At 35.7% G+C, this 12,063-nt stretch overlaps 1 protein-coding gene across 1 annotated transcript in view; it reads left to right on the forward strand.

Annotated features, from left to right (window-relative positions):
* Ahctf1 (AT-hook containing transcription factor 1) overlaps window positions 1-12,063 on the forward strand; it is a 59,318-nt gene that overhangs the window by 14,484 nt on the left and 32,771 nt on the right. The window contains exons 9-20 of the mRNA XM_057769370.1: window positions 773-905; window positions 997-1,178; window positions 1,683-1,744; window positions 2,658-2,786; window positions 3,730-3,820; window positions 5,158-5,247; window positions 6,101-6,241; window positions 6,919-7,023; window positions 8,447-8,540; window positions 10,718-10,841; window positions 10,998-11,054; window positions 11,682-11,828. Coding sequence (XP_057625353.1) covers window positions 773-905; window positions 997-1,178; window positions 1,683-1,744; window positions 2,658-2,786; window positions 3,730-3,820; window positions 5,158-5,247; window positions 6,101-6,241; window positions 6,919-7,023; window positions 8,447-8,540; window positions 10,718-10,841; window positions 10,998-11,054; window positions 11,682-11,828 — 1,355 coding nt within the window. The remainder of the gene's footprint in view (window positions 1-772; window positions 906-996; window positions 1,179-1,682; window positions 1,745-2,657; window positions 2,787-3,729; window positions 3,821-5,157; window positions 5,248-6,100; window positions 6,242-6,918; window positions 7,024-8,446; window positions 8,541-10,717; window positions 10,842-10,997; window positions 11,055-11,681; window positions 11,829-12,063) is intronic.

Genomic DNA, 12,063 nt, shown 5'->3' on the forward strand with positions numbered 1-12,063 from the left:
GTCTTCCTTCCTTTTTCAGTTGCCTTTAGGGGTATCTGAGGTTTTTGCTTTTCTCTTCCTGCCAAGTCCCCTTCTGGTGCCGTTCCACTGCCACAGTCTAGGTATTTGTTTGTTTTGCCTTCACCATTTGGCTAGATCTGTCTTTTTCAACTAAGTTTCTGTCTTTCTCAACTAAGTTCCTCTAAAGAAATAAACCTCAGTAGTTAATGGCTCAGTGGTTAAGAGCACTGCCTGCTCTTCCAAAGGTCCTGAGTTCAATTCCCAGCAACCACATGGTGGCTCACAACTATCAGTAATTAGATCTGGTGTCCTCTTGAGGAAGGGATCAGTCGTCCTCATCAACTTAGACCATGAAACCCACTTTGGACAAGTTTGAACAGATAAGGGCTGCCCATGCATGTTCAGCATTGCCAGGGCTTAAATTTCAGTTTTTACTTTAAAGACATAAATTTGATGTGTTAGATTAACTTCTGTGCTAGTTGTGTACCATCCTTGGGGGAATTTTCTTTGAAATCGCTTTGTATTTTCTACTTTGGTGTCTCAAAATCACTGAAGTATTACTAGCTGAAACAAAGCCTTCTGATGAGAACTTCCTAATAGCTAAAGAGGAACATCAGGGTATAAGTGAGTCTCAAATGATAGAAATGTTTTTGATAAGTCTATTGAAATATGAATTGAATGTTACAGTGATTTTTGTCTTGGTGTACTTTTAGATTCTTTATTCTGTTTTTGAAAAATAGTTGAGTTTTTTTGTTTGTTTGTTTGTTTGCAGCTCTCTCCCCTGATACTAGTGTTTCTGTCTTTACCTGGCAAGTGAATATATACGGACAGGGAAAGCCTTCTGTATATTTAGGACTATTTGACATAAATCGTTGGTATCATGCACAGATGCCAGATTCATTAAGGTATGATTTCTGTGTTTTCTCACCCCTCCTCCCTCAGATATTCTCATGCATAACTGATCAGTGTCTCGGTGCTTTTTAAATTTTCCTTTAGGTCAGGAGAATCTCTCCATAATTGCTCTTACTTTGCATTGTGGTCATTGGATTCAGTTGTAAGTAGAACTGCTCCACATGACATCTTGGACATACTAGTACATGAGAGAAGTTTAAATCGAGGGGTGCCTCCTTCATACCCACCTCCAGAGCAGTTTTTTAACCCAAGTACTTTTAATTTTGGTATGTATTTTCATAATATTTTGAGGAAAATAATGTATAAATGTATGTCAGTTGTATATTGGTTTAGTTCATATAGTGTCATCTCTTCATATCTCACTGGCATTTAGCTTAGATAGCTTCTTTAATACATATATTTGCATGTACATGAGAAATTTAGTGTATTTGTACGCTAATGCTATTGTGAATCTTTTAGAATATGTCAGTTAATGTGTTAATGATTGTCACTGTCTCAGTAGAAAATATCTGAAGAGGTTTACTTAAGAATTTATTCTTGCTGGGTGTGTGGCACTGCCTTTAATCCCAGTACAGGCAGAGGCAGGAAGACCTCTTGAACATTTAAGATCAGCCTGGTTCACGTAGAGTTCCAGGCCAGCCAGGAATACACAGTGAGACCCTGTCTTTTTTTTTTTCTTTAAAGAGGCTGGTGATTTATTCTATATAATAATTTAGTTATTTTAAGTAAACATTTATTTGCATTTTAAAATCTTTTTTTTTCTTTTTAAGATGCCACTTGTTTGTTAAACTCTGGAGTTATCCATGTAACTTGTACTGGATTTCAGAAGGAGGTATGTATGAATTAACACACAGAGTGTGTGGTAATTGAACTGAAGTTGCATATTAGAATATACATAATTTCATGGATTTAAACTTTCATGGTATTTGTATAAACATACTCGTCTTAAATAGTAGTTTCTTCTAGGTTGAGTTTAGCATTTCTAATACCTATTTTAATGACAGCTTTCAAGAAGAGGCATTGAAGTGTTTTAGTAACTTTATGTGGATGTTATCTACTTGAACGCCAAGTAAGTGAATAGGTCAGGCCGGTGCCTTATCACAACTGGGTGTTTGCCTAGGAGACAGTGATGACTGTTCTCGAACTCATAGGTCCTTCTGCGCTGCCTCCTGAGTGCTGGGGTTAAAGATTGCACCGCAACTGTAACCCATCCTTTGTGTGGTGACCTGGGGAGGGCTTCTCCTTGGCTCTTCTCAGAAATAATACAATGTTGACATGGGAATGATGCAAAAATAGTTTTTTGGGGTAACGTGATGGGGTAGTCAGCCACTCGTAAATAGTTGTTGTGACTTGAGCTTTAGTAATACCATGATAAAGAAACATTTCTTGAGTTCAAGAATCTATAAGCCTCTTAACTTGATCCCCAGAGTTAGTCTTCCATTATTTCCGGATTTTTTGTTTGTTTGTTTGTTTGTTTGCTTTTGGTTTTTCAAGACAAGGTTTCTCTATATAACAGCCCTTGCTGTTCTGGAACTAGCTCTTATAGACCAGGCTGGCCTTGAACTCACAAAAATCCACCTGCCTCTGCCTCCCAATCTTTACTGGGATTAAAGAGGTGCACCACTACTGCCTGGCTTCCTTCCGTAGGTATTTTTAAGTTTCACTCAAATTTTAGGTATAAAGTGTTTCTTAAATTAGATTTGAATTGATTATTGGTTGATGTTGGACTAATTTCTCTATTACAGACTTTGACATTTTTAAAGAAATCAGGACCATCTCTCAATGAAGTCATTCCTGATAGTTATAATCGATGTCTTGTTGCTGGCCTTCTCTCACCAAGGCTTATTGACATTCAGCCTTCCAGTTTAAGTCAAGTGAGATATTTTGCTGTATTCTTTCTTTCTTTTCAGTTGTATGTTATTATCTCTATTGCAATATAAATATAAATCTATTACTTTTTTTTTTTTTTTTTTTTTTTTTTGCAAAAGTGAATAGTGTGGTACCATGCTCATTTTAGATCCTTATGCTCATTTTAGATCATGCTTGGGATTTGGCTTCCAAGTCACTTAACTTTGCTAGAGAAATGGCTAGCTGTAAGAACACTTGTTGCTTTTGCAGAGGACCCAGGTTCAGTTCTCAGGATTCATATGGTGACTTAGAACCATCTGCAACTCCAGTTCTAAGGGAACCTGATGCCCTCTTTGACTGCTGCAGGCACCATGCATTCATACACATGGTGCACATCTATACATATAGGCAAAATACCTTGTGTTTTGTTGTTGTTGTTGTTCCTTTTTTTTTTTTTTTTAAAGCAGTCGCACAGGGGTAGGCCTGGCAATGTAATCCTAATTACTGAGGCAGCAAAGTCATAAGTTAAAAGTTGGGCTGGGCCACAGAGTGAATTCAAGGCTTGCTTGTCCAATTTAGTGAGACTCTATTTTAAAATAAAAGAGCACTGAGAATATATAGCTCAGTGGTAGAGTGCTTGCCTAACATATCCTGGGCTCCAGTTTCAGTGTCTAGTGCCGCCAATAAAAGTGAAAACAAACAGCTTTGAATTCCCATAGCTGTCTAATCTTCGTCCAGCATGTCTTCTGGGTGTTCCAATTGCTGCTTATTACTGTCTGCTTTTCTCACTGTTTTGCCCAGGTTGGCCTTAAACTTGTGATCCTCTCGTCTAAGCCTCCCAAGTGCTGGAATTCTAGGCATGTGATTTATTGTCTCTTTGCCTGTAGCCAAACTGGGGAGTCATAACTATTTTCCAGCCTTTCACTGCTTATGATTTCATACTATCTTTTTTTCTTTAATATGGTTTAGGAAGAACAATTAGAAGCTATATTGTCAGCAGCAATTCAGACAAGTTCCCTGGGACTTTTGACTGGTTCCATCAGAACGTGGATAACAGAAGGTAACAGTTTGACTTTGTAAAAAAATACATATTTTTAAAATTACATTTGTGATTTCACTTTTTAGTAAAACTTTCTGTGAGATAATTGTAAATTCACATAAACTTGCGCGGCATAATAAAGTGAATCTGTGTATGCTTTATACCATTTTTCTCCCCCAAGTGAGGAAAGCAATCTAGCAAACCTCTTGTTCGCATTATCACATCCAAGATCCTGAACATTGCCTTTCATATCTGCTTCCTTCTTGCCCCATACCTGGGCACTAATCTGTTCAATACTGTTACAATTTTGTTATTTCTCATATTCATAAACTGAATCATGCAGTATATAACTTTTATATACTTTTTCCACTCAGCTAAATTTCCTGGAGATACATTGTGTATTATGTGTATCTTTTTTGCACTTTACCATATATATTGTCACATACCATATAAATATATGCACATACATATGTGTATACTCTGCCCCCATATTCTGTTATAAACCATTTGAAAGAAAACATCTTGTTTCTTAACTCATTTCAGTTTTATCTGAAAATAAGGTGCTCATCTATAAAATCTTTGTAATTTAAAAACAAAGGTTAACACTGAGAAATTTCCAGTTCTGTTATATACCAGAATGTTTTATAGCTAGAGGGGTTTGGAGAAATAGAGCATCTTTTGTGTTTTTGGGTTGTTTGAGGGATTTTGTTTGTTTGTTTTTCTACATATGGTTCCTCTGAGTAGTCCTGGCTGTCCTGAAACACTCCTCTGTAGACCAGGCTAACCTCAAACTCAGATTTGAATATTTAAGCCTCCTGAGTGCTAGAATTAAAGGCATGGGCCTCTATGCCTAGCATGTTTTGACTCTTAATATTCCTTAATCTGGTGAAATTTCTAAAATCAAATTAAAAAAACTAGTCCTCGGCGGGTTTTTTTGTTTATTTCCTTTTTGTTGTTTTGTTTGTTTGGTTGGTTTTGGTTTTTCCAGACAGGGTTTTTCTTGTAGCTAGAACTCAAACTTGTTGTGTAGAACAGGGTGGCCTCAAACTCATAGAGATCCGCCTGTCTCTACCGTCGAGTACTGGGATTAAAGATGTGCGCCACCACTTGTTTCGTTTTGTTTTTTGGATTGCTTATTGGTCTTCCTTATAACCACCTCCTACCCTCTCTCAACCTCATTAGGTTTTGTGCCTTATGCAGCATAGTTGCATACGATAAAGTGCACTAAGATACATTTGGTACAAATTGTTAAATTCATTAGCTTTGTTAAGGTGCTTCCTGTCTGGTTCCTCCTACAAAGAACTAATTTTCATTTGGGAGTTTGTAATCATTCTTTTCTTTTTCTTTTATACAATAAGAACAACCAAATTCTGCTGCTAATCTTCGATTTGTTCTTCAATGGACATGGAATAAGGTGGTTCTCACAAAGGAAGAATTTGACAGACTTTGTAAGTATAAGTCTGGATTCAGGGCAAATTTTAATAGTTAAAAGCTAATCCTGATTAATGTTTTATTTACAGATAGGACATTTGTTTGAAACAAAGTTTCAGTACCATGAGCTGTAGGAGCCTCACTATATAGTTCATGCTTGCCTTGAACTCATCAAGCCCTCTAGCCTCCAAGTGCTTGAATTACAGGCATGAGCTACTACATCTAGCTCAGTAATAGTTTTACTATTTTGGGGATGTAAAATATTAAGATTTACAGTCCTGGAAGAAAGCATTTAATTAAAGTGGTTGAAACAAGCTTAACAAAATCTTTTCACTGGCAACACATTATTAATCAGCTACATTACCATATCATCATAGCTATGTGCTGGAATTGTAGTTGTGTGCCTCTGCACCTGCCTGTGTGTATGTAACTCAGCTGTTGCTGAATTTTAAAAATTGGTGCTGGTTAATGGAGACCTCATGGTTTTTGGTTTATTATTGTTTGTTTTTTAACTTCTTAAGATAATTCAGATACAGATACAGTGTTACAAAATTTTTAGAAGAAAATTAGAATTTGACTCAAGGGACTTAAAAACTAAAATAGTTGTTTAGATGAATCACATGTTAAATATTGATGGGATTAAGTGGTTTATTAAAGTCATATCTTACAGCACATAGGAGGATAAGCTGTAGACCTATATAGAGTTTATAATAATTTTACTTTGGCTCTGGTTTTATATTGAAAGCACTTTCTCCAAGTCCCTTGATATTTTCTAATTCTAGCCTATATTTTTAAAGCCTATCATTCTTTAAAGTAATGGAACTTGAAGAAAATGTACGTTGATCTAATTTTGTATTTTATCCTTGGAAGGTGCACCATTATTTGATGGTTCATGTCAGTTCATCGATCCACAAACTATACAGTCTATCCAGCAGTGCCATTTACTTCTTAGCAACCTTAATACAGTCTTGAGCTGTTTTGCAATGGAGGCCCAGGGCATCACTGAAAGAGGTGTGTGCTTTATACAAATGAGTGTCTTATTACATTTACTTAGTTCAGTTAAAGTTCTTTTTTACTTTGTGAGACATTGTGTAAAGAGGAAATTATTTCTCCCAGATGGAATTTTTGTGTGTGGTGTATGTGAATTTGCATGCACATATGGCATATTGTGCAGGCATGACACCTGTGCCTTGGTTCTACTCAAATGGGTGTTCTAGGATTTGAACTTAGGTCTCTTGGCTTTTTCGACAGGTGTCAGCCATCTTGCTGACTTTAGAATTTACAGCCAGTAGAATTTAAAATTCGAGGTTAACATGTCTTTTTTTTTTTTAATTGAAAAAAATGACTTTTTGTTTTTGCTTGATTTTGCCATTTGAAAAAAGAAAAAGTATAATTTTATTTATAGGCCTAATTTAAACAATCTATTTTCAGTCTATTTTAATTGCGTTTTGTAGGAAACAACTAATTGTAGTTTGCATAAAATGCCCATTTTAGTAATCTTAACATTTTAGAAATTTGCTTAACCTCATGTTGGGTTAATATATACTAAATGTAAACTAAATATATATATATATATATATATATATATACACACACACACACACAAATGTATGCACGCTGTTGATTGATTTGTCATTTGTGGTCAATAAAATGAAAGTTAAACAACCAATGTTAATTCTTTATTACAGGACTGGTGGACTTGAGCAATAAGCATATGGTTACCCAGCTTATCTGTCAATATGCACAAATGGTCTTGTGGTTTTCTCATTCTGGACTTTTACCTGAAGGCTTAGGTAAAGTATTTAATACATTAATATTGACTGAAGCATCCTTACTCCATAATGTTATTGTTTTGTTCTGAGCCTTCATATTATGTTTTCTGGTCTTCATACTTCATCACCTCACAGAGGCTCTGTGTATGTTCGTTTAATTGTCATGTAAAATAACAGCAAATTTGAGAAAATGTGGCTTCTAAAATATCACTACCTATAACTTAGACCCATGGGACTACGATTTTTATAACCTAATTTGCTTGTTTAGTGCTTTTGTTTAGTTTTGAAAAATGGTCTCACTGTTTATCCCTGTGTGGCCTGAAACTCATGTAGACTAGGCTAATGAGTTGACTAGGCTGGCCTTGAACTACAGAGAAACCTTGTCTCAAAAACCAAAAAAAAAAAAAAAAAAAAAAAAAAAAGTGTATTCCCCATTGCTGGCATTAATATGGTTTTGTTTTGTTTATTGTTTTGTTTTTGTTTTTTGAGACAGGGTTTCTCTGTAACTTTGGAGCCTGTCTTGGAACTAGCTCTTGTAGACCAGGCTGGCCTCGAACTCACAGAGATTTGCTTGCCTCTGCCTTCTAAGTGCTGGGATCAAAAATGTGTACCCCATGCTGGCATTAATATGGTTATGCTTTGGTTTGGCCATTTTTTGATTTTTGTTTGTTTGTTTGGTTGGTTGGTTTTTTTTGTTTGTTTGTTTTTGCCACCACCACCCAGCTCAGTACTGACTTCTATAGAGTTTGTTTACAACACAGACCAAACTTGTATTTCTAGGAAGTACAGTGGATTTTATTCAAGTTGCTCTGCTTACACATGTGTAATTGGTGGTCATACTCTTTGTTTGCATTCTGACTTGAATAAATGGTGAATATTACTTGTTTTCAAATGCCTTTTTGTGCTACAGGAGTAAAATTACGAGGATGACTTTCTAGGCTGTTAAGTCCCACTAGCATCCTTATCATAACTTCATGAGAGAAGTCTTCCTTACTTGACCATTTAGTTATTCGCTTATTACATGTATACTATGCTTTTTGGTTATATTTAACCTGTGCTCTTTCTCAAACTCCTTTCAGATCCATTACCCCTACTCCTCCCAACTTTATACATACATATAATTTTAAAAAAAAAGATTGTATTCTTGTATTGATTAAGTTTTAGCAACATTAGTGGGGGTGGTGGTAGCGCATGCTTTTAATCCCAGAACTCGGGAGACAGAGGCAGGCAGATTTCTGAGTTCAAGGTCAGCTTGATCCTACAGAGCAAGTTTTAGGACAGCCAGGGTTATGCAGGAACTCTGTCTCAAAAAATAGTAAGCAAATAAATTTTAGCAAGACTAAAAATTTATTTTGCAATTACAGTAAAATTGATTGATATAACCTAAATTTTGAGATATTTGGCAATCTTACTAACTTTTCCCCAACTTTAATAAAACCTCCAGATGATGCTCTGCAGCTGTCAAGGCTACGCTACAATTACTCTGTTATTCAGAACTACTATACCAGTCGTCGGCAGAAGTGTGAACGCTTGCCCAGGTACAGTGCAGCCTGACTACACTCAGACTGTAAAATGACTAGTTGAACTTCTTGGTCTAATATTGTCATAATTGACATTACTAGTTTAGATTGTTTGCTTTAATTTAATGTCTGTACTTTTATTGAAAAGTTTTCATGCAATATATTCTGATTGTTACTCCCCTTCCTGCAACTTTTCCAGATCCTCCCATCCTTCTAAATCCAAATCTGTTTTCTCTCTCTCATTAGAAAGCAAACAGACATCTAAAACAAAAACAAATAAGATAAAAGCAAAACTGACAGAATAAACAAATAAGCCAAAAATTTTAAAGAGCCAAAGGAAAAATCACAAGAAACACACATTGTCAATCACAGAAACCCTCTAAAAACACACAATTGGAAACTATAATATATAGACAAAAGACATTAGGGCAAGAAGAAAATGCCCAGACAAAGCATTATGGAGCTTGTTTCATGTTAACCATCTACTGCTGATAATATATAAATATTTGTATATTACCAAAAATCATAAAATTCCAGTAGTAGGACTCTCAAATATCTAACCCAGTCTCATGAAATATTTTCTTTCTCCCCCCCCCCAAACTAAGTATGTATTCTTAACTTAGGATGTGGGGTATTGCATGTGTTATGATAGTATGCAGAATAACCCTAAAAATTCCAACAAGTAAACCATACAGCTAATAAATAAACAGTTTCAACGGCATAGCAGGAGACAAAGTTAATACACAGATCAGTTACCTTCCTTTGTATAAAGTATCTTGGGATGCTTTAATCAAACAAGTGTAAGACTTGTATACTAAAAACTTTTTTTTAAGAAATTAAAGATAAAAAAAAAAAAGAAATTGAAGACAATTCAGAAGCTAGAGCAGTTTCCCATGCTTGTTGATTGGTAGGATTAATGTAGTAAAAATGACAACCAACCTAATGCCTACACTAAAGCATACTATCATTATTTTCTAAATAAAATTATATTCATGAGTGACTTCTCACAGGCATTTATAGAATCATTCTTCTACCCCCTGGATTTCTTATTTGGAAAAAACACTGGAATCTTCAATTCATTGAAAACCTGTAAATACATATTGAATTGGTTATTTTAACAATTTTCAAAACTTAAATCTTGTTTTCCTTTTCTTATTTTTTGTAGTTTTCTCATAAAAGTAAAAAAAAAAGTGTATAGCCTAGTAAGTTGCTTTGAAATTAAAAAGAAAAATTATGGTAGAAGAAACATTTAGAAGCTGAATCCTGTCTCTGGGATTAGTCTTCCTCAGATTGACCAAGTAGTATTTAGTGTGTGACTTACAAGCACTGACTCCAGATTTCTTGGGTCAGCTTATCCTGGGAATGAGCGATAATTCTAATTTGCTGTGAATTTTGGAAATCAATCCCTTTAGTGTAACTGTTCTAGGATAATGGACATGAACTTGGGAAATTGTGTTTTTGGTTTTAATATTCTTTATTCTCTTGTATCTTGAGGCAGTGATTCGTGATGTAGATTAAAAGCATGCACCATCACCACCCAGCTATGATGTAGAACTTAACTGTAGCTGAGCACAAAAATTCAGATGTGGTTCACGACTCCTGGTTCTGATTAGGCATATTTTAAAGTTGTATAGCCATTATTTTGTAAGTGTATGTTCTTTGGAAGATTTGCCTTATTTGTAAGCTACAATATAAGAATTAAATGTGTAGGGCACTAAGTATATGTCTGACTCTTAGGATGGTTTCAGTAAATAAAAACTGCTGCTGCTATTTATAGGTGACGAAATAGGCAAGGGGGGTATCTGTTTATCACATTGAAAGTACTCAGTAATATGTTTTTGAATGAATAAAGCAGGATTCAGCTCTCTGTTGGAACAGAAATATTTTTATCACCTGGGTCTGCTAGTAATTAATTCAGAATGGCGGGAAATACAAGAGTCTCATCCATTTTGCTGGCTAGACCCCATTCTTTCCTAGTATTTAGTCTTCACTGGCTGGCTTGGTAATGACTGAACTTGACACAACTTAGGGATTTTCTGACAAATAATACTTTATTTCTGCAGTCTCTTGATACTGAGTGAAGTCTGCTTCTCACCTATCTTCTGATAATTGTATAGTTTTTGAGCATTTGATGCTGTTTTGATATCAAAAGTAAACATTAATGCAGATCATCTTTAATGTTTCCCATATTGCAGAGGGAAGTGGAACCATGATTGCTTGATGATTGATGGATTAGTTTCTCAGCTAGGAGATCAAGTTGAGAAGTTGTGGAAACGGGATGAAGGAGGCACAGGAAAATATCCTCCTGCTAGCATCCATGTAGGTTACAGTAATATGGAATCATTTAAAGAGTCTGAGTGGAGGGAGGAAGAGTTCATAACTGAATGAATTTTTCATGCCTGACAGGCTAGAGAAAGTGGGACATGAAGAAAAGTCTATAAAATGCACTGACATTTTTATCTTTTTCTTTTATAGGCACTACTTGACATATATTTATTAGACAACGTTACTGAAACAAGCAAACATGCTATTGTATCCTTTAAACTTTTTTTTTTATTATGTATACAATATTCTGTCTGTGTGTATGTCTGCAGGCCAGAAGAGGGCACCAGACATCATTACAGATGTTTGTGAGCCACCATGTGGTTACGGGGAATTGAACTCAGGACCTTTGGAAGAGCAGGCAATGCTCTTAACCACTGAGCCATCTCTCCAGCCCCTCCTTTAAACTTTTAATAAGTATTTGTATATCATCAAAATCATAAAATTCCAGTAGCAGGACTCTCAAATAGCTAACCCAGTCTCATGAAATGTCCGTCCCCCACCTCTGGCTCTCCTAGAACTCACTTTGTATGCCAGCCTGACTTCAAACTCACAGATATCCTCCTGCCTCTGCCTCCCTGAGTGTTGGAATTAAAGGCAGCACTGCCATCTCCTGGCTCATTCATTTCTTTGTTGTAGCACTAAAATACAGGATAAAGGAGGTTGGCGTGCTACTCCCTTTGCCTATCTGTAATGAACTAAAGTCATAGTTGGATATTTCTAATGGCCTTGTAAACATAAGTTTTAAAGCCTCTTAATTCTACATCTCTTCCCTATTCTAGGTATACATGTATGTTTTTTTCTTTCTGCTTATCGTCCTTAATCCCTTTTTAAAAGACTATTTATTTGCTACTCGATATTATGTATTCCTTTCCAAACAAAACGGATACTCCCATTGAATCTTTTCCAACTGCCTTTGCTATTTCTTGGGGCCAAGTTAAGTTAGTTCAAGGATTTTGGCTGTTAGATCACAATGACTATGAGGTAAGTATTTCACTTGGAATATAAGCTTTTGTAAGTTAGTACACAGGAAAGATGTAAAACTAGATTATCTTGACATAAGGAGATGTTGTCTATTTCTAGAAGTGATAGCTTTTTAACTAGTGCTGTCACCCAAGCAGCAAGAATACCAGTTAATAATCTCAGGTCACTTGCTATTAAAAAGGGAATTATACAGAGAGATGGTTGGGAATGGTGCGGCACTGACTGTGTTTGGGTT

This window comes from Chionomys nivalis, chromosome 5 (genome assembly GCF_950005125.1).
Source record: "Chionomys nivalis chromosome 5, mChiNiv1.1, whole genome shotgun sequence".
NCBI classification, from domain to species: Eukaryota; Metazoa; Chordata; class Mammalia; order Rodentia; family Cricetidae; genus Chionomys; species Chionomys nivalis.